Below are 21,204 nucleotides of genomic sequence, written 5' to 3' on the forward strand. Positions count from 1 at the left end.
TGGGCATTAGGATTAGGAAAAGTACAGGAAGTCCACTATGGTTAACCCCACACTCATAGGCTCATTTATTTAGCAAACATTCCAATGGTTTAGAGAAGTCCAAAGTACAGTGGAGTAGAGCTGGAGTAGATTACTGAGTCCTGGGACATGGGCTAAGCCCAGACTTTTCCCTTTCAACCTTGACCATCTGATGAGATAATGTGGGTCTGAGTGCTGTTTGAACTATGGTAGGATTTGCCAGCTGGTCAAGGTTTCAGAGAAATAGTTTAGAACTCCTTTAAGCCTGTCCAGTTTTCCAGTGAACTGAAATAGGCCTTGAGGCTGAGGAGCCCCATCCCAGCAGTGGTCAGCCTGGATGTGCTCTCCACCTGCTCAATGCATATTTCACGTGTTTCTGGTACTATAGAGAAGTGGCCCCAAGTTCCATCTTCACCCCCAGGAGCTGTGGGTCTGATGGACAAACTGGACCCTTGAGCACAACTTTCAAGTTCTCCTGATGTGAGTGACTAATGCCCCAGGCCTGGGATTGCTTGAGTTCTTTCCACAAGGACCAGAAGCCTCCCCAGTCTCAGCCCTTCTCTCAAAAATCTCATCTGCTGATTTTGCTGAGTATCTTTTGTAAATTCTTCTTGAAGGTGACTTAGCTTCCTAGGTAGATCTGTGGCTCCTTGAGGGCAAGAACCATAATGTAAGTACTATTAGCGAGGAGCCAGTGACTTGTTGACTCAATTTATAAGTCAAAAGTCTTAACTCTGAGGGATGGGGTTGTGGCTCAGTGGTAGAGTGCTTGCCTAGCATGTGCAAGGCCCTGGGTTCAATCCTCAGCACCATATAAAAACAAATAAATAAAAATAAAAGTATTGGGCTGGGGATGTGGCTCAAGCGGTAGCGCGGTCGCCTGGCATGCGTGCGGCCCGGGTTCGATCCTCAGCACCACATACAAACAAAGATGTTTTGTCTGCCGAAAACTAAAAAATAAAATATTAAAATTCTCTCTCTCTCCCTCTCTCTCTTAAAAAAAATAAAAAAATAAAAAAATAAAGGTATTGTGTCCAACTACAACAAAAAAAAGTCAACTCTCAATAAGTAGTGATTTAGAAAAACAGGGCTAGAATGTAGCTCAGTGGTTGAGTGCTTGCCTAACCTGTGGGAAGCCCTGGCACTGACCCCCAGTGCAACAGAAAAACAAAAAAGAAAACTTGGGTGGTGATTTCTTTGCTGAATAAAACTGCTTTTGCTTAAACCTACCCTGCTCAGGGGAGAAGGCCTCAAGTGGCCACTTCTCAGCCCTTGGAGTCCCCAGGCATTCTCCATCCCTGAAGGCTCAGGCTCCACATATGTGTGTTTACCAGCTTTGCTGGAGAGTAGCCACACTGTGACCCCTTTACTCTGTGGTCCCAAATAGGTCAGAAAGTAACTGTACCAGTTGGAGGTGGTGGCCAAGTGCTCTAGGGTTCTCCACCTCTAGCACTTACCAGTTTGATAGCAGAGCTTTGAAGGACTCATATTAATATACCAGGCAGTGTATAGGAAGTGGAGACTCATGGGATAGCCTGATTTCTTAAGCTCTACAAAAGCCTCGCAGCTTACGTAAAAAGTGGGGTCCTGCAGTAAGTAGCCAGAGGACCTAGCCCAGCCCCTCCCCCCACCACCTCCCTACTTCACCTTCCCTGCTCTCAGCACCTGCTGTATTCAGCTGCTACTCCTGGGTCATTGCCTGTGCCTTCTTCCTACACTGCATACATGGCTCACCTCATCTTCAACCTGGGCTGGAATATTCCCTGCACAGTGAAGCTTTCCCTGTTTAGGACACAGCTCTGAAGCATTCCATTCCCAAGTTTTTTTCCTCTATACAACTCACTATATAACAAGCTTTACATTCTGTGTCTCACAGTCCCTAGTCCCCACCCTGCAACATAAAAGTAAGTTCTATTAAGACAGGTACTCCTTCATCTTCACTGTCTAGGAAAGTGTTGACACCTAATGAATGGTCACAGTTTATTAGTTGGATAAAGTCATATACCATGCCTGCATTTCAGTTGTGTTCCTAATAGCTGTTCATCTTGCAATGTCCATGTGCTGCGTCCTACCCTGGAGTCCTGGGCATCCACTTTGTTTGTTTGTTTGTTTGTTTGTTACCAGGGATTGAACCCAGTGGTGCTTAACCAGTGAGCCACATTCCCCGCCCTTTTTGATATTTTATTTAGAAATCGGGTCTCACTGAGTTGCTTTAGGGCCTTGCTAAATTGTGAGGCTGGCTTTGAACTCCTAATCCTCCTGCCTCAATCTCCTGAGCTGCTGGGATTACAGGTGTGTGCCTGGCAAGGGCATCTCACTTTGAATGCAGAATTGAGTTCTCACATGCATGGTTATTGGGTTAGATTCTGAAGTTGCTGGTAGAGCAAAGACCTCATTTGGTCACATTTGTCCTTTAAAATCCTTGAATGGCCTCCAAATCCTTGAATGGGCTCCCTCGCAGCCCTATTCTCACCAATGGGTAAGGCTAGGGGGGCCCAGCAGCATTACTTCAGCTTTTTGTTTGGGTGCCATGAAGTCCACATAAACTAAATGAGTGGGATGGAATTCCATTGCATGAAGCAATTTGGTCCCTAAGACCCCACATTTGAGAATGTGGGACAAGAGACAAGGTTGATGGTACTATAGAAAATAGTGTTGGGCATGAGCAGGACAGTAGAGGTCCTGTCTCAGATCATTGTCCCTGAGCAACTGGGATAGCCACAGCCACCCTTAGAGCCCGCTCCCCGTTCATTGGCACTGCTTATTGTTTCTTTTGCCCACTATAGTCTTCAGCACTTCACACATACCTGCCTTTGGTGGGGGCTTGATTAATGTGTAACACTTAAATGAATGTCAGCTGAAACTTCAGATGTAGTCATCTCTGGTGGCTTTTCCAGCCCTTAAAGGTGGTCTCTAGATATCTTTTTTTTTTTTTTTTTTTAAGAGAGAGAGAGAATTTTAATATTCACCTTTCAGCCTTCGGTGGACACAACATCTTTGTTTGTATGTGGTGCTGAGGATCGAACCCGGGCCGCACGCATGCCAGGCGAGCACACCACCACTTGAGCAACATCCCCAGCCCTAGATATCTTTTTTTAAAAAACATATTTTTAGTTGTAGTTGGACACAATATCTTTATTTATTTTTATGTGGTGCTGAGGATCAAAACTCAGCGTCTCACACATGCTAGATGAGCGCTCTACTGCTGAGCCACAACCCCAGCCCCTTTCTAGATGTCTTGAGTCATAGAGAAATACACATGGGCAAACATAGCAGCCCCAACATGACACACACTCTCACTTCTGCAAGGAAAAAAATCCCAGTTTTGTCTGAGCCTGTGTTAGCTTCAGGTTACAGGAATTTAGTGAAGCTTGCATATACTACATATAACATGAAACTGTGTACTTTTGCTTCCCACTCACAGTTCCTCGAGAACTGCCATTCCTACTCCTCCTGTGCAACTCCACCGACCTCTATGTCCCTGCTTCTGTGACCCCACAGAGCAGGTGCAAGTAGTCTTGAGTGCCACAAGAGCAGGATGGCTCTGCTGTGCCCCAGAACTGGTTACATTCTCTCAGGTATTCTTTTTTTCTTGTTGTTGGGGACTGGGAATTGGACTCTGGGGCACTCGACCACTGAGCCACATCCCCAGCCCTTTTTGCATTTTATTGAGAGACAGGGTCTCTCTGAATTGCTTAGCACCTCACTTTTGCTGAGTCTGGCTTTGAATTCACGATCCTCCCTCGCTGCTGGGATTACAGGTGTGCACCACTGTGCCTGGCTCTCAGGCATTCTTTTTTTTTTAGTTGTAGATGGACATGATGCCTTTATTTTATTTATTTATTTTTTTTATGTAGGGCTGAGGGTCAAACCCCAGTGCCTCACATGTGCTAGGCAGGTGCTCTACCACTGAGCCACAACCCCAGCCCCCCTCAGGTATTCTTTTTTTTTTTTTTTTTTTGAGAGAGAGAGAATTTCAATATTTATTTTTTAGTTTTCAGTGGACACAACATCTTTGTTTGTATGTGGTGCTGAGGATCGAACCCGGGTCGCACGCATGCCAGGCAAGCGCGCTACCGCTTGAGCCACATCCCCAGCCCCCCTACTCAGGTATTCTTATCAGCCCTGCAGCATAGCTGTTTCCTGCATGTTTAAAGGCACTCTTGAAAAAGCTGTTTATAGCAACATTGAACAAGTGTCATTTTGAGGCCTGGCCCAGGAACAGTTACAGATCTCCATGTCTGCAGTGTTTTGTGTTTATTTACCAATTCCACCTACAACTTGAGTGTCTCACTAGTGCTGACAGGTCACTGCGGTTCATGTTCTTCCCCCAGCAGAGTTTTCTTCAAAATGATTGAAGGAATACTGTCATATGAGAGATCTGAGTGTTGCAAAGCCACCTCTGTTCTGAGGTAAAGCTGAGGGGTGGGAGTACACTGTAGTTTTCAGGTATATTTGATGACTGAAGTATATGGAGAAAGAAAGGGGATCCCAGGGATTGCTTCTTCCTGCAGCATGGGGAGACTTGGATGAGGCCTAACTAGAGGCTCGGAGCCCCTCCCCTGTGCTCAAAGGCATTTCTGTCCCAATTAAAACTCTTCCATCTGGTGGCTGTGACTGTTGTGACCACATGGCTTGATGGCATGAATAAACCTTGTGCTTTCTGGAAAGTCAGGATGTTATGTCTTGATGTCACCCAGCTGACAGCTGGTTCAAATAGTCAACCCAAAGATGATTTTGTGTCAGCTCAGTGCAGGCAGAGGTAGGAACTTCTTCAGAGCTGCATTTTGATTGCTCAAGTGATGGCTCATTAGGCTTATGTTTCTAAAATTAGTTGACTCTTAGTTACCACCTCCTGCCTGTGGGCAGGTGCCATTGATTTTTTTATTTGCTAGTTGTGGTTCCACTTGTAGCTGTTTCCCATCCTTTGCTCATTTCCCCTGCCATCTGTTCTTCCTTCCTTTTCTGTATAAAGCAGCAGGACATAGAAACAAGCTTTCTGGAACAGCATAGGAGGCAGTGCAGAGGCTGCGCTGTGTTCAGTGCAGCTCTAGCCTGGCCTTTGACAGGCCAGGAAACTCACTGCATTCATTTTTATCAGGGTCCTTGTGGGGATTTGCTTGCTGTCCTCTGTTAGGTGGCCTGCCAACTCCCCAGGCCAGCCTTGAGACTATTGACTTAACAGGTCCAGCAGGACCCTCAGTTTGCCTGGAGCACTGGGAGGTGGCCTGGTAGAGAATAGACTCGTACTACCAAACTGAAGTAAGACCTCCATGCAGACCAAGCACCAACTTCTGAGAGAGGACCAACAGCCTTGGGCTCACTCCATGAGCATTTTCTCCTCTAGGTAAAACTAGATTGTAGTCTGAGGCACCTTTCTGGATTGAGGAGAAATAACATAAATCTAGCACAATTATGAGTATTTTGGAGAAAGAAGCATTTAGAGAAGCTGCTCATCACACATAAGGAAAAGCTTCTGTATTTGTATTTAGGTATAAACAAATCACCCCGAATCTCAATACCCAGAGAAAGCAGCTAATGTAGAATCACAGGCTACTTTACATCCTTCCTTCACTCAGCATTGTCAGGACCATCTTTCCGTGTCACTGCAAGTAGCTCAGAGAGTCATTCAGGGGGTGAATACAGTAACACTGTAAGGTAGACTAAGTGGGTCTGACAGTCCCTTTGGTGGGATGTCAACACAGTGATGCAGTGAACACCTTTGCAGGGGATTGCTGCACCAGGTCCATCTTATCTCTAGGGTAGCACTCCTGTAGAAGTCATCAAGAAGAATGCAGGCACACAGCTCTTGTCCAGGAAAGCAGAGCTGCTAGGTACAGGGAATGCAAAAGTAGCTTGCAAGTCTTACTACTTCTAAGTTTAGAACCATTAGCCCTCCTGTGTGTGGTGGCTCATGCTGGTAATCCCAACAACCTGGGAGGCTGAGTCAGGAGGATCACAAGTTTGAGGACAGCCTCAGCAATTTAGTGGGACCCTCTCTCAAAAAATAAAAAGGGAGGCTGAGATTGTGGCTTAGTGGTAAAGCTCTTGCCTAGCATGTGTGAGGCACTGGGTTCAATTCTCAGCACAACATATAAATAAATTAAATAAAGGTCTATTGACAACTAAAAAAGCATTTTTAAAAAATAAATAAAAAGGGCTGGGGAATGTAACTTAGTGATAGTGTCCCTGGGTTCAATCCCAGTACCCCTCCCCAAAAAAAGTCATTCCTAATAAACAATAGCAGGTTCTCTTTATTTAGCGTTCCTTGTGCCAGGCCCTGTATTATCATTAAAACAGTATTTTGCACCCTTTTTTTTTTTTTTTTAAGCGAGAGAGAGAGAGACAGAATTTTAATATTTATTTTTTAGTTATTGGCGGACACAACATCTTTGTTTTTGTATGTGGTGGTGAGGATCGAACCCTGGCCGCACGCATGCCAGGCGAGTGCACTACCGCTTGAGCCACATCCTCAGCCCTATTTTGCACTCTTGTAAGCTTTGTTCCTACCCCAACATATAAGCAGATGAGAGAAACAGGTCACAGCTAGGAAATGGGAGGGGGCCTGGATTTGTTCTGGTTGATGCAGAAACACATCTTGACTCCTTGCCTCATCTACAGCCTCCATGCTGCAGCAGGCACCTCTCTGGGGTGCAGCTTCCTCAGGAGGCATCTCTCTGGGGTGCAACCTCCTCCGGAGGCATCCCTCTGGGCTCCTCTGATAGCGAAGCCTTGGCCCTCTGTCCAGGCCCTTAATGTTGCACTCACATTCTGGGGTTCCTTCAGCACTTTGTTCTCTATATGAACTGAACCCCAGGAGCTGCCTGAGACTTCTCAGGGTGGAGGTTGAAACTGTTTTAATGATAATACAAAAATACATTTTGTAATGTGCTGGCTGACTTTCCCATAGATGGTGCAGAATTAATGGGAAAGAAACTGCCAAAGCCTGTGCTGGCCATTGTTTTTGTGTCACACAGCATATACACACAAGCCATTATCAGTAAAAGGCAGTAAATGTTATTAGCCAGGTGGGTGGGGCATGTCTATAATCTCAGCAACTTGGGAGACTGAGGAAGATTGCAAGTTCAAGGCCAGCCTAGCAATTTAATGAGACCCTGTATCAAAATTTAAAAAAGGATTGGGGATATAGTTCATATAGCCCTGGGTTTAATGCCCAGTATCTCCCTCCTCCCAACAAAAAAGCAAAAACAAAAACTGACCTGCTGTGGGTGTAGCTCCATGGTAGAGTATTTGCCTGAGAGGTCCTGGGTTCCATCCCCAGCACCACACACAAAAAAAGTTAGTTATTCAGTGGCACTTCTTTGGATATGAACAAAGTAAGCCTGCTCCTTCAAAAAGACAGTGGATTTGTTTTTGTATATGTTTTTTTTAATATTTAATTTTTGGTGTAGATGGACACAACACAATGCATTTTATTTTTATGTGGTGCTGAGGATTGAACCTGGGTCCCGCCCATGCTAGGCAAGCACTCTACCACTGAGCCACAATACCAGCCCCAAGTTTTTGTATATGTTGCCAGTAATAAGTTTATTATTATTTCCAGTAATAAAATTTGAGATATCAAATGAAAATCAGATTTTGGAAACATCTAACACTGTAAGCTTGATAGCTTCTTGATATTTATTTTATTATTATTTTTTGGTGCTGGGAATCATGCAGGGCCTTGCACATGCAAGTCAAGCACTCTACCACTGAACTACATCCCAGCCTATTTCATGATATTTAAAGACTTTTCTGATAATATTGGTGGTGATGCTAATAGTATGATTGATTGGTTGATTATTTCTGGTTCCTCATTTTGTATTTCTAATATAGTATTCATAGATAATAGCTCAAAAAAACCAAAATCTATTTGTGGTCCTCAGTAATCAAATGTAAAGGAGTCCTGAGACCAGAAAATCTGAGAAACACTGCTTTGGCAGACTCTGTGGAACTGGAATTTCAGAACATCCCTTTGGGCCTTGTCTTTTCTGTCATCTCTCTGCCTCATCCCCTGTTGCCTATCCTCAGGCTCTAGGAGAGCACACATACATGGAGAGCCAGCCAGGTTGACTATCACAATGGGGCAGGAGCATCAGAGTACCCACCCCACTCCTGGACTTTGCCTCCATAATGACTTGGCAATAAATATGCTGGTGGTATTCTGCAAGGGGACAGATCACAGGTGCATGGCTGATACCCATGGTTGCAATGTATAGGACATTTTCAAGTGAGAATAGTTTTCCCTCAGATTCTGTTGTAATTGCTGTAGCTAGCAGGTCTATATCCTGCTACCACCCTCTCAGGATCCTGTCATGGCGGGCAGGCTGTTGCACATTGGCCTAGTTTTTGGCCTTGGATTCATTGCACTGCTCTCTGCAGTGAATGGAGGAGGATGCCAGAGTCAGTGCCCAGTGCCCTGAGGCCTTGTACTTGGCTCCTATCTGGGAAGCAGGAGACCCAGAGGAGAGCAGATGAGCTCAGCACATCATGAGGGGTCCCCTCCCTCCTCTGCCTGTCTCCAGAGTCAGAACTGCCCTATACTGACCTGTCTGGAACCATACTCTATTCAAAGTATAGTTATGGGCTACCTAACAAACAAATGTGTGGTCAACAATGGACTGTATGCATATATGAGGCGGGTCCCCTCAGATTATATTGTCTGGTGGTGTCATTGCCATCTTAGCTTGTGTAAGCACTGTTTCTCAGAATGCAACTTCATTATTAAGTACAGTTCAGTGCTTTTAATATGTTCACATTGTGCATCCATCCCCATGATCTAATTTTATGTTTTTATCCACCCAACAGGCAGCCCCCCTTCTGTATGGAATGGTCCACTAGGACCAGGAGGCAGGTGTCCTAGTTTCAGTTCACAGGAAGTTGGAGGCTCTGACCTGCCCAAGGTCTTGGATTTGAAGTCAGGTTTATCTGGTTCCAGAATGCCATTTCTTTCTGTCCTCACCATTTTCCCATTAATAGGGCTGGCATAGGGTCCATCCTTTCCCCTGTGGGAGTTGGAGAGGGAGGTAAAGTTTCAGGTTTTGGTGCCAAACTGACCCCATTTTAGAAGACTGACAATGTACCCTTTTTTTTTAATTTTTAATTTTTATTTTAATTTTTTAGTTGTTGATCAACCTTTACTTTTATTTATTTATATGTGGTGCTGAGAATCGAACCCAGTGCCTCACACTTGCTAGGCAAGTACACTATCACTTAGCCACAGCCACAGCCCCTGTACTATCTTCTTTTAAATATCTTTTTTTTGTGAATGGAACAGTACCTTTATTCATTCACTCATTTGTTTGTTTGTTTGTTTTTATGTGGTATAGTGCTGAGGATCAATGGAACCCAGTGCCTCAAATGTGCTAGGCAAGCCCTCTACCACTGAGCCACAACCGCAGCCCTCAGACTGTGCACTTTCCTTGAAACTAAGTCACATTCCATGTGGCCTGCGATGGGAGTGCAGTAGAGCAGTTTTTATTGGTTTCATGGCCCCATCGTGTACCCTAAAATCTACTGCAGGCATCTCAAAATATCTTTTACATCCTCACTCTGGGAAAATCTCCAACTGGCTGCTCCCTGGAGAAGGAGCAGGAACCTCTGTGAGTCCATAAGACCAGTGCCAGGCTGAGTGAAGGTGAAGTGTGCTGCATTCCTTGGCAGAACTGCATGAAGGGGCAAGGGAAGTGAGACCTGGGCTCCAGTGCTGCAGTACAGAGCAGGTTTTCATTATGAGATGGACCCTGCACCAAGCATGCTCCCTGTGCTGCTTAACCAGCCTCACAGGCAGATGGCATTTAGAATCCAGATGTCCTCAGTATACTGGGGATGTGGGATGTGAGGGTGGCTTTGCAGAATAGTGCTTGACCCTGTGTCTGGGAGCAGTGGGTAGGGTGAGAATTGCGTCTTGCCCCTGGGAAGTTCCCAGCCCCATCAGGCCACACCTTTGGGAGGATGGATTGCAGCTGAAATGGGATAAAGACAGGTACCCTTTTTTTCAGGTGTCTTTAATAATAACTTCCTATAGAAAGGCATGGTGGGTGCTAGGCTGTTGGTCATCAGCACAGGGGCCAATAGGTCCCTGGTGACCGGTTCTATCCCCCAGTGGACCAGGGCCATGAGTGGGTCCAGCCTCCCTTTCTTGGACACATCACCCCCTCTTTCCCCTGAGGGCTCCCCTAAGTTTGTCCCACTTCCCCCATACTTCACTAAATTCCCATTCTAAGGGACTTACTTATTAATGCCAGCGATAGGGATTCTAATGAACAGCTCAGAGAAGACAGGCTTATGCATGTCTTGGAGTTCCCACAGTGCCTGCTCTTGTGCCTAAGACACTCTCCCTTCTTGAGTCTGGAGCCTTCTGACTCAACAGCTGCTTTTCTGCTCTGGCAAAGGCCAGGACCATTCCTTCTGGGATGGGCTTCTTAATAAAAATGCCATCAAGGAGACAATGAGTTCCATGGTCAGTTTGATCTATGAGGCCCCCATAGGCCTCATAGACCCAGGCCTCCCCCTACACCTTTATGGATATTACCCTACTTCTTTAGCTTCTGGGAAGCACCTCTGCTCCCTTGAACCACCCCTCAGGGCTGAGCAGTGGTACTCCCAGCATCCTCAACACTGTGTCTGAAAATGGGTAGGAGCAGGAATTTAAGGCTCAGAAGAAATCCTTGAGGGCATCTGACACTGATTGGGAGGCTGTGTGACCCTGGAGACTGAGCTTTGTTGTCTTTCTTGATACAATGCAGATGCTGAAGGGCTGGCCTGTGGGCTGCTCTGAGGGTTAATACTTGTGCAGGGAATGTCACCTGACTGAGGACATCAGGATTGTTCCTTCTCCATGGCCTTACTTAAGACCACCTCTTGGGCTTCTGCAGCCCCAAGAGTCTGGGAAGAGATAAATGCTCATGGAGCATGTGCCCTTGCAGGGCTCTCTCAGGACGCCTGTCTCATCCTACACTGGGTGTGTGAAGCTACAACTCACTGGACCCTTTAATAGGTGAGCCAGCATTGCTACTTGAGTTCAGTAAAGAATGTTCCTTGTTTCCTGTGCTTTAGCTGAGACTGTATCATCTGCCTGAAATCTGTGGGAAGTCCAGATACCAGATGAGCTCATGAGCCCTGGGGTCTGAGTTTTAATATGGTTTTATATTGGAAGGCACTTGGGGCACTGGTGTTTGATTTTGGGAGATCTTCATGCCACTGTCCAGGTACTTCTCTCCTTATGAGGGATCTGCTCCACATTCTCTGCTGCAGTTTGGGAAGGAAGCTGAATGGATATGGGTGTGAAGGGCTGGGCAGCAGTGTACAGCAGGCAGGGCTATGGAGAGGAGACATTGAATAGTACCAGAGCCCTGCAGCTACGTGGGTGTAGGGTCCAACTTCTCTGCTTACCATGTTTCTAAATTTTAGCCACCTTGTGGATATAAAATCATATTTCAGTGTGGTTTTGATGTATGTATGTGTGAGATGCTGGCAGTGGAAGCCAGGACCTTGCATGTGCTAGGCAAATGCTCTACCACACCATTAAGCTACAACCACAGCCTGAAGGAGCATTTTCATTCTTCAAAGTTTGTTTTTAAACAGAGGTCTCAGTGTTTCCGAGGCTGTCCTCCCAACTCCAAGGCTCCAGTATCCTCTTTGCTCAGCCTCCCTAGAAGCTGGGACTTTAGGTGCACCATGTTGGGGTTTGGTTTTGATTTTTATTTCCATTGTGAAAAAATATTGAGCCTGCCATTTGCACCGTGTATGCTGTTGTAGCATACGATGAATTTTTTTCCTTGTTTGTACTATTACTCTCATTTGTAAAAAGAAAGTCTCATTTCAGAATGCTATTAATGGTTTGTCGTTTATAATGCTAAGTAAGAGTGAAGGCAAGGAGACCTGGCTTCCCTGCTTTTCTCCTAATACCTAAGCAGTAGGTGCTCAGGGAAGTTGGTGAAAGAAATTAGGCAAAGTGTTTAATTTGACTGATTCTATTTTTCCTTCCTGGCTCCAAAAAGTCCGGAGACTAGGCAGACCCATATCCCATCATCCTGACTCTTCACAGTCATTGCATGGGTAATGTATTTGTCAAGACTGGTGGGAGGGGGTGGTGTGCAGAGGACCCAGCAGCCACAGGACTTGGGGACAGAAATCAGACCTGTGAGGTCGGGCAGGGCAAGAGTGTGTAGTGATTAGGCTTATGGGTGGCACAGTGAGTGGGGATGTGCCCAAGCCTGGCCCAGCAGCTCTCACAGGCTAAGTGTGCTGCTTCTTCCCTGAACAGCTCTCCAGAGCCCTGTCCATCCTGGCCAGCCACTGAGGACCCACTTCCTTTCTCTGAGTACCAGGGGTTTGAGGTAAGAAATCTCCTGGAATTCTTTCCCTTGGACCTGGCAGCCTCTAGTGGTGATCAGCCCCTCCATGGATGCCTGTAGGTAAGGGGAAGACTAGGTGTGACTGCTCTTCTGTGGAGCCCTGGGTCAGCTTCCCAGGACTGCTAGTCCCCAGGACTGCTGTCCTTGCCTGAGTGACTAGAAAGGTACAGAGAATGGCAGCTCTAAGCTACTGGTCCCCAGGGTAAGGTGGGACCTCCCCTGTGATGAGCAGTCCAGTGATTTGAGTTCTCCAAGGCACCAGCCCCAGCCTACTAACCCTGCCTCCAGAGCTGGGAGCTATGCATGAAGGGAATGTGACAGCTTGGGCACCTGAGCCAAAAGCAAGGGACCCTGTGAAAAGAGGGCCTGTGTGCTAGGGCTCAGCTAGATACCTCTGAGGACAGTGACACATCTTGTGCAATGGCCCTCAACACAGTCCTGAACCTGAGTGGAAAGCAGGTTGACTGGGAGCTGAGTTTGTGTCTGGTTTTCCCTCCAGGTCCAGAAGCAGCAAAGATGTCTAATGAGCCACCCCCTCCTTATCCTGGGGGACCTACAGCCCCACTTCTGGAGGAGAAGAGTGGAGCCCCACCCACCCCAGGTAGGAATCCCTCCTCCCCAGATGCAATTGGCACCTCTACACCATTTGTTCTCCAGGATCACCCTGTGTCCCAAAGCAGTGATATCTGGCATGGCCCATGTGCTGACCACCTGAGCCTCCACTTTCTGCTTCTGTCTAGGCCGTACCTCCCCAGCTGTGATGCAGCCCCCACCAGGCATGCCACTGCCCCCTGCAGACATTGGCCCCCCACCGTACGAGCCACCAGGTCATCCAATACCTCAACCTGGCTTTGTCCCCCCCCACATGAGTGCGGATGGCACCTACATGCCTCCAGGTAAGTTTGGAAGGAGTGTTGGGATCATTAGAGCAACCACTGTCCATCCTTCACTGTAGGCAGTTGGTGATGGGCCAGACTGTGGATGCGAGACAGGGTAGCAGGGCCTCGTGCTGGGTTTGTCAGGTTAGAAGACAGGCACTCAGGGAAGGCCCCTCAGTTACAGTGGCTCCTAGTGACTCAGTGCTGTAGGACTTCTTCCTACCAGGGACTTGGCTCCTAGTAGATGTCTGGATCTCTGCCTATCTGCAGCTCTCCACAGGCCCAAGGAAGGGCCTGTGGCTCTTGTACAGGCTGCCAGGTAAGGTGGGATGACCCTCGACACACCAGGGAAAGCCATGTATGTAGGAGAGGGGTAGGAGAGAGGCGAGGCTTTCCCTACTGTGGTAGGGCCCTCATCCCTGCTGATTCTGGCTGCCTAGTCCCTTCATGCTAGAGGTGGGAGAGCAAAACGCTAGAGGTGGGAGAGCAAAGGGAAGTCAGGTCCATGTTCCTGGCTCTCTATCACATTTATCCTGGTCCCATAGTGTGGGGACTAGAAAGGACTAGGAGAATGTGGTCGCTTGAAACAGAGCCCCAACCACAAGTCTTCACTGGTACTCTGTGGCCCTAGGGTACAGGAAGCTTTAGGCTGCACTTGGTTGCTGGGTCCCAGGTTTTGTGCTCATGCCACTAGGGCAGGTGGCCAGCCAATGAATGACATAACCTCTCTGTTGTCTTCTGTGCTACTCCAGGTTTCTACCCGTCTCCAGGCCCTCACCCACCCATGGGCTACTACCCACCTGGACCCTACCCACCAGGGCCCTATCCTGGCCCTGGAGGCCACACAGCCACCGTCCTGGTTCCTTCAGGGGCTGCCACCACAGTGACAGTGCTGCAGGGAGAGATCTTTGAAGGCGCACCAGTGCAGACTGTGTGTCCCCACTGCCAGCAGGCCATCACCACCAAGATCTCTTATGAGATTGGCCTGATGAACTTCGTGCTGGGTTTCTTCTGCTGCTTTATGGGGTAGGTGTGGGGTGTTCACAGGGTTGGACCTCCAGGGCTCTGCAGACTGCCTCTGCCTCTTCTCTTCAGGCATCAGCCTTTTTCTCCCTGTCTCTGATTCAGGTGTGATCTGGGCTGCTGCTTGATCCCCTGCCTCATCAATGACTTCAAGGATGTGACACACACGTGCCCCAGCTGCAAAGCCTACATCTACACGTACAAGCGCTTGTGCTAACAGAGCTGAACTCGGACTCCCCAGCCTATCAGTGGCCCCCTCCCCATGCTTCGCTCCCTGTGCTCGGTGGTTGCTTCTCCTCCACTTGGGGTTGGAAGCTAGGCCACCCTCCCCTGGAAGTCCTGTCCTCTTCTCCTTGCCCTACTCTGAGCATCTGACTCTTCCAGCAAAAATTCTGTTGGCTTTAAGGCCAAGGGCCAGTGGATGGCAGGGGAGTAGCACTGAGCTTGTGTTTTGCTGGTTTGCTTGGTGTTTTTGATCCGGAAGATAAGCTGGAAAGGGGTCCTTATTTTTCCATTTCCGTCCAAGGTCCAGGCTCAGTCCTGACTCTCCATGGGGCCATAAGCTGCCAAAGCAGGTCCCAGCCTGAGGTCCTGCAGTAGAGGCTGTACCTGGAGCCACAGTTGTTTCTGCTAGGCTGACAGTAGGGCATCATCTGGACCCAAGCAGAACAGGATCATAAGGCCTGGGTTTGGTGTAGGGTACACTGCACCTCTAGGGTGCCAGAGGTGGGGCATGCCAGAGTTAATGATCGCCAACTCTGGCCCTCAGCACTCAGGTATGGAAACCCAGGACATCTCTCTGTCCAAGTGCCCAAGAACCCCTGGTACAAGGTAGGGAGGATGCTGGGTAAGTCATGGCCCTGGTAACCATGAGTGACTCATCCCCACTGTACCCCCTTTGAATTGATGTGCAGACCCCCTTTCTGGCCACACCTCTGTGAACCCCTATATTTTCTGGGGCCAGAAGGAATGCCCATGAACCTAGCCCGTCCTGTCTACCCTGTGTCCTCACTGTGTGTGGGTGCAACCTTGTCCAATAGCTGCTATGTCCCAGCTGAAACAGATGGCAGATAAAAGGGGGCCCACCCCTTAGAGGCACTGGAATTTACAACACCTTCACCCAAGTTCTCTTCCTGGAAAGCACTAGGCCCTTTGCCTCACCTGACTTGCTGTTGCTGTACCTACTCCCTCTCTTTGGGACACGTCAACAGAAAGAGCTATGGCGCTGGGATGAGGAAGGAGTGGTGGGTAATGCCCTAGTGGATAACTGTCTTGCTTGCCCAGGGCATAGACCCAGAGCTGTCTTTATTTCCTAAATGGTTTGTCTGTAAACTTACCCACATGGACACTGTATTCCTGCTACTGTCCCGCTCTTGGTCGCGCACTGCCACTGCATGGCCTCCTGTCACTGTGAATCGTGGCCTGGTCTCAGTTTGTAGTTTCTCATTAAATTGGCCCTTTCACTCCCCTGCCCCGGACCTCTCTCTGCTCTTGCCTGGTTTCCTTCTTTTCTGAGGAGGGGGGGACTACAGGTAGTGAGGAGGCAGGTAGGGGGTTGAGCCCAACTGCTGTGGGGAAACATTATGTAGACCTGCCCTGGGAACCCAGCTGTGACTAGGCCAGGGCAGAAACTGCCTTTGACAGTTTGAAAGTCACCTTTCTTTCTGATGCTGGCACCTTGGCATTCACCCTTGGGACCTGCAAATTGGAGTCTACCCATCCCAAGCTTGGGCTTGATGTCATCCTGCTCTGTAGCTCTTTTTCACTTCAGATAGAGCCACTGGGTTGAGACTAATGGTCTGTAGGTTAGTAGGGTACAGTCTGAGCATCCAAATTCTGGAATAGCTCTGGCCTTGGCCTGTTAAATGTGAAGGTGGTAAGTTTCAGTCCGTAGTTTAAAAAGACTTAAACCACCATATAATCCTTTTTTAAATAAAACTTTTTACAAGTGGTAGATTCCTACTAATAAAAATATTTAACCTCACACTTATATTTAAGAGACAATGAATTGTTTGGTTTTTTTTAAAGTAAGAAACCTTCAAAGTGTTTTGAGTTAAAAAATCACAGGTCCAGATAGCCATTAGGATATCTGTGACAAAAGTGGTCAAGAGAGATTGTCTTGGGGAATGGGTGCTAGGAGATGACCAACAGTGTCAGAAAAGCACATGAGGTCAGGAGGAGAATATAGTGGATTTTCAGGACAAGAATGTCCACGTCCCCATATGGATACAATACCTATTTCCCAGTGGGTTATTAGGGTCTAGGAAATAGCTTTACTGACCCTGTGCCAAGAAGGAAGAAACATACAGAGTGCATTTTATTGAATGCTATAGCATTTACACAGACCAGGGGAGGGAACAGCCCAGGCTTGCAAATCTTTGAGAGCTCTTGACTGAGGAGCAGCTCCCAGGGCCTCTGAGGTGGACGGGATCCTGGTTTCAGCCCACCCTCACCCCCAAGTCCCCAAGAGAAGCCGAGAAGTTGAGCAACACTGTTTAACCCCTCAACCCCACAGAACTCAGGCATACTGGCTAATAGGACTTACTCCCAATAGGGCAAGGACATATTTTCCCAAGTACTGTGAAGATAGAGAATGAAGGGAACATATCTAGGGCTCAAGGTGCAGAAGCCATGAAGCAGAGATGGTTCTGGATTTGCCCTACTGTGCCAGCTGCTGCCAGGGTGATATCCTGTATACCTGGTGTGCATCTGGCCTACAGAGAAGACGTTGTCAGGCAGAGCTAGCATCTAGCTTTTATTGGTTGCTTATTTTCTCAAACCCAGCATTTAAAAAAGTCACCTGAGGTGGTAGTTTAGTGGGGTAGAATGGGGTAGGACAGAGGTCACTTGGGAGGACTCCAGCATGGCATGATGGGTCCTTCAAATGTAGTACCAGGCCAAGAGTCCAGCAGCCAGGGCCACACCAGCAGCCAGAATGAACTGGAGACTGGGCTTCCTCAGCACAGCCATGGCTGTCCAGAAGGGGCAGCTGCTGCCCTCCAGGGCACCTGCATGTAGTGCAACAGGAGACAGGGCGTCAGTGGGGGCCACTGACATACCTGTCCCAGGAGGGAAGCATGGAATCCACAACCTACCTTTGTCCTGCTGAGCAGCATAGAAGGGGCATTTACGTACATCTCCCTTTCCGTCGTGCCCAGGGAGCCCATCCTCCAGGGTCTCTCTGGCCAAAGCAGAGCCAGCCTGGTCCAGTTCATTGAATATCTGAGGAGCACAGATAAACTCAGCCATCTTGGACTGTGCAGACTTTGCTTTTGGAGCTGATTTCCTCCCCACCTACCCCATCCCAAATGGAGGTGGAGCAGGAGCACTTACTCAGCAGTGCCAACTAGATAATCTAGCAGCCCCGGTAGGTGGCAATACTACTGTACTTCTCCCTAATGGGAATCTGGGAAGTGTGGCCACATTTGCTGGTGGCACCCCAAGGCCGCCAATCATGATGGGTCTTCCCTGGGCACTGATCAAAACATACCCCATGCCACCTGCCCCTGAAGACACTGAACAGCGAAACTACCAGGCCACCAGTACTTCCCCATTTCTAGCTGCTAGTCATTTTTTAGCAAGGAATAGCAAAATGGAAATGAGAAGAGCCCACAGTAGGACAGACCCATCCTGGGAGTCCACAGTAGAGGGCTTCTGGGGACTATTCAGCCTGGCTGATACTGAGGAATAACCACCTGTGGCTGGGGACAGAATTAATCCTCAAGAGCTCAGCCCTAACCAAAGGCTACTTGTAAATAGTTATTCTTCTTCTTGATCCTTGGTGATAATGTCTCGAGCTGAATTTACCAAGCAAGACTTTTCATAGCAGTCCTTGCTAAAAAAGAAGGAAATTATCTATTCCTCAATTCTGGCATTGGCATCCTGTGATGAGATGGAAGAAGACAGCCCCACTGTTTCAGCACCCTCTTCATGTTGGGGCCTTCCCCTTCCCAACACTTACCCACAAACTTCTACCAAGCCAGGTCTCCATGCCAGAAGCTATCCACTGGGCCCGTGCCCTTTGGTGACCAATTTGGTTCCATTGCCTCTCTCCAGGGAAGATACTACAGTCTATCCTCTTGCCACTGATGCCCTCCCAGGAAGCTCTGAATTTGCCCCCACTATCAAAGTGTAACCTATGCACCCAGCAGTACCTGCATGTTGTACTCAAAGGCCTTGTTGGCCTCCTCCACAATCCTCTCTTTGGTCTTCAAATTCAGGTCCAGGGCATTCATCCTGGACCGGTAGAACTGTTTGAACTGCTGGGCATTGTCCACATGCTCAAACAGGTAGAACTGGGTCCCTTCCCCTGTGCTGGGGAGTTTCAGTGCCCGCTGGGCCACCTTCTTCAGCACCTGGCCTCCTGAGAGGTCCCCCATGTAGCGGGTGTATGCATGGGCCACCAGCAGCTCCGGCTCATTCTGCCCTATATAGTGGATCCGCTCTACATACTTCTGGGCAGCCTCAGAGCACTTCACCAGCTCCTCCCAGTTTTCACCAAAGAAGTACTCCATGTCCTTGGTCAGTGCCTCCTTCCGGTGCAGCTCCGTGGGGAAGTACAAGGGGGCAAAGGCTGGGTGGTCCTTGTTGCGGTCCATTTCCTCCTCAAGGGCTGAGTATGTGAAGTAAAGTGCAGTTGTAGCCAGCTGTGGGGGTGACAGGAGACCACAGGAAAAAACTGCAGGCCAAACTGGCAACTCCCAACACAACACCCCTTTCTAGTCCCAACACCCAAATGTGACCCATTTTTATATAGTGAATTAGTTAATACACCCAGAAAGCTTTTGTGTTTCTAAAAGGAAAAATATGGTGAAGTCTTTGAAACACATACTTTTTGCTTCCTTTACATTACTATGTTATTCCATTTAAGCCAGGAAAACCACAGCTTAACACTAAGGAAGACTGAACATGGAAAAAGACCCAGGTATTCCCTCAGAATAGTTCTGAGGGCACTATGAAAATCTGGAACCCAATCTTATCTGACTGAGGGCACAAACCTTAAATAGCTCCTTCTTAATGTTGCCTTTCAAGAAATCCTTGACAAACTGGGTGTTTTCTGCCCGGTCATGTGCTTCCTTGGTCCCTTCCTTGAGAAGCTCAGAGAGGTCAGCCATTCTGCAGAGATCAGATGTGTGTGTGAGAGCCCTTCCTAATTCCCCAGAAAAGATCACAGAAAAAAGTCCAGATCCCAGGGCAACTACTTGCTGAACTGTAGGCAGAGGCTGCTCCAATACTTCTGCATAAACAGCAGGGGCCACAGGGCAAGCAGACAGTCTGTTCAGGAAACATACAGGTAGACTGTGGCCTCCACAAGATTCTAGGTCTAAGTGTCTTATGCTAGGAACCACCCAAATGAATGACGTTTTGATTCTGTGGCCACCCAGTGTCCAAAGAAATTCACACTTCTTATCCCACCAGTTTGCTGGCTTCTCCAAGAACATGCTCCCCTGTGGAAATATGGATCTTCTGAGGCAGTCCTGCTGCCTTCCTACCACCATGTGTCCAGTCTCTTCAGGACTATATGTGGCTCCATGCATAGGAGGATGAAAAGGAAACAACTGAGAGGCTGGGGCCAAGTGCTTGGATTTGTGTTTCTTAACAAAATCACACAGGAAAACCAGACACAGTGGCACATGCCTATAATTCCAGCTCCTTGGGAGGCTAAGGCAAGAGAATCAAGTTTGAGGCAGCCCAGGCAACTTTGAAAAACCTTGTCTCAAAATAAAAAAGGGGACTGGGGATATAACTCAGTTGGTAAAGTGCTTGCCTAGCATGTACAAGACCATGGGTTTAATCCCCAGCACCACAAAAAAAAAAAAAAAAAAGATAGCAGCAGAGGACTAGGGATATAGTCCAGTGGTAAATACTTGTCTAGTAATTGAGAGGCTCTGGGTTCAATCCCGAGCACCACATACACATACATATAAATCACATAGTAGAAATTGTGCTGATAGATGACAAGGAAGAAAATATGACCATAAAGATGATGGCATCTGGGCAGGGCTCACACATTCATATATTAGAGTGAGAAAAACTTGGCCTGGGGGCTGGGATTGTGGCTCAGTGGTAGAGCGCTTGCCTAGCACTTGTGAGGCACTGAGTTTGATTCTCAGCACCACATTAAATGTCCATCAACATCTTAAAAAAAAAAAAAACTTGGCCTTACAATTTCAAAGCCAGCCCCAGCAACTTAGCAAGGCCCTAAAACAACTTAGACTCGTTCTCTAAATAAAATACAAAAAAGGGCTGGGGATGTGACTAAATGGTTAAGCACCCCTGGGTTAAATTCCTGGATCCAAAAAGGGTGGGGATGGGCTTGGGATGTAGTTCAGTAGTAGGGTGCTTTCCTAACATGTGAGGCCCTGGGTTCAATGCCTAATACTGGAGGATTGGGGAAGCCAATGACAAGGCTTATCAGGGCTTCTAACAAAGGGCTAAGAACAGTACAGAGCAGAGCCCAGTAATTTAAGGCTCAGAAAGAACTTATCCTAACAATAAGAAAAACCCTGCCTTAAAGAACAGTTAAGAGGTTCAAGTCCTAGGAGAGGAATACAAGTTCAGTAGAGTAGGCAAAGGGGACTGGAAACAGAAATGAATGTAACATAACTTTCCTAGGTACACACATGAATACTCACCACAGTGAATCTCACCATTATGTATATCCAAAATTAATTAATTTTAAAAAACTATGGGTAAATGACAGAAAAATCAATAGAGCAAAAAAGTAAAGGGTGGGGAGAAACGAGAAGGAGAGGTACTAGGGTCAGAATTAAAACAAGCTATATTCCATGCTTGTAGAACTATAGTCAAAATGGATTCTAATGTCATGTATAACTAAAAAGAACCAATGGAGGCAGGGGTTGTAGCTCAATAGTACAGTGCTCTTAAGCACATGAAGCACCAGGTTTGATCCTCAGCACCACATT

The 21,204-nt window shown here is 47.6% G+C and overlaps 3 protein-coding genes across 6 annotated transcripts in view; 1 reads left to right on the forward strand and 2 right to left on the reverse strand.

The window, feature by feature from the left end:
- The window catches only part of LOC143385387 (uncharacterized), a 21,885-nt gene extending 19,335 nt beyond the window's left edge, over positions 1-2,550 (reverse strand). The window contains exon 1 of the mRNA XM_076840858.1: positions 2,492-2,550. Coding sequence (XP_076696973.1) covers positions 2,492-2,550 — 59 coding nt within the window. The remainder of the gene's footprint in view (positions 1-2,491) is intronic.
- The window catches only part of Cdip1 (cell death inducing p53 target 1), a 19,809-nt gene extending 3,539 nt beyond the window's left edge, over positions 1-16,270 (forward strand). Inside the window, exons 1-7 of one of the 2 annotated variants that reach the window (XM_076839740.1) lie at positions 10,959-11,017; positions 12,021-12,078; positions 12,287-12,359; positions 12,877-12,978; positions 13,118-13,273; positions 14,008-14,281; positions 14,384-16,270. In XM_076839740.1, the coding sequence (XP_076695855.1) occupies positions 12,894-12,978; positions 13,118-13,273; positions 14,008-14,281; positions 14,384-14,495 (627 nt within the window). In that variant the 5' untranslated portion in view covers positions 10,959-11,017; positions 12,021-12,078; positions 12,287-12,359; positions 12,877-12,893 and the 3' untranslated portion in view covers positions 14,496-16,270. Of the gene's footprint in view, positions 1-10,958; positions 11,018-12,020; positions 12,079-12,286; positions 12,360-12,876; positions 12,979-13,117; positions 13,274-14,007; positions 14,282-14,383 lie in introns of those variants that run through there. The other variant, XM_076839741.2, reaches the window with a different exon arrangement.
- A 303-nt stretch (positions 16,271-16,573) lies between these two features.
- Hmox2 (heme oxygenase 2) overlaps positions 16,574-21,204 on the reverse strand; it is a 29,278-nt gene continuing 24,647 nt past the window's right edge. For all 3 annotated transcript variants that reach the window (XM_076839911.1, XM_076839913.1, XM_076839912.1), the window contains exons 3-6: positions 19,276-19,393; positions 18,433-18,924; positions 17,374-17,500; positions 16,574-17,286 (exon numbers count right to left, since the gene is read on the reverse strand). In XM_076839911.1, the coding sequence (XP_076696026.1) occupies positions 17,159-17,286; positions 17,374-17,500; positions 18,433-18,924; positions 19,276-19,393 (865 nt within the window). In that variant the 3' untranslated portion in view covers positions 16,574-17,158. The remainder of the gene's footprint in view (positions 17,287-17,373; positions 17,501-18,432; positions 18,925-19,275; positions 19,394-21,204) is intronic.

This window comes from Callospermophilus lateralis, chromosome 19 (genome assembly GCF_048772815.1).
Source record: "Callospermophilus lateralis isolate mCalLat2 chromosome 19, mCalLat2.hap1, whole genome shotgun sequence".
Lineage (NCBI taxonomy): Eukaryota > Metazoa > Chordata > Mammalia > Rodentia > Sciuridae > Callospermophilus > Callospermophilus lateralis.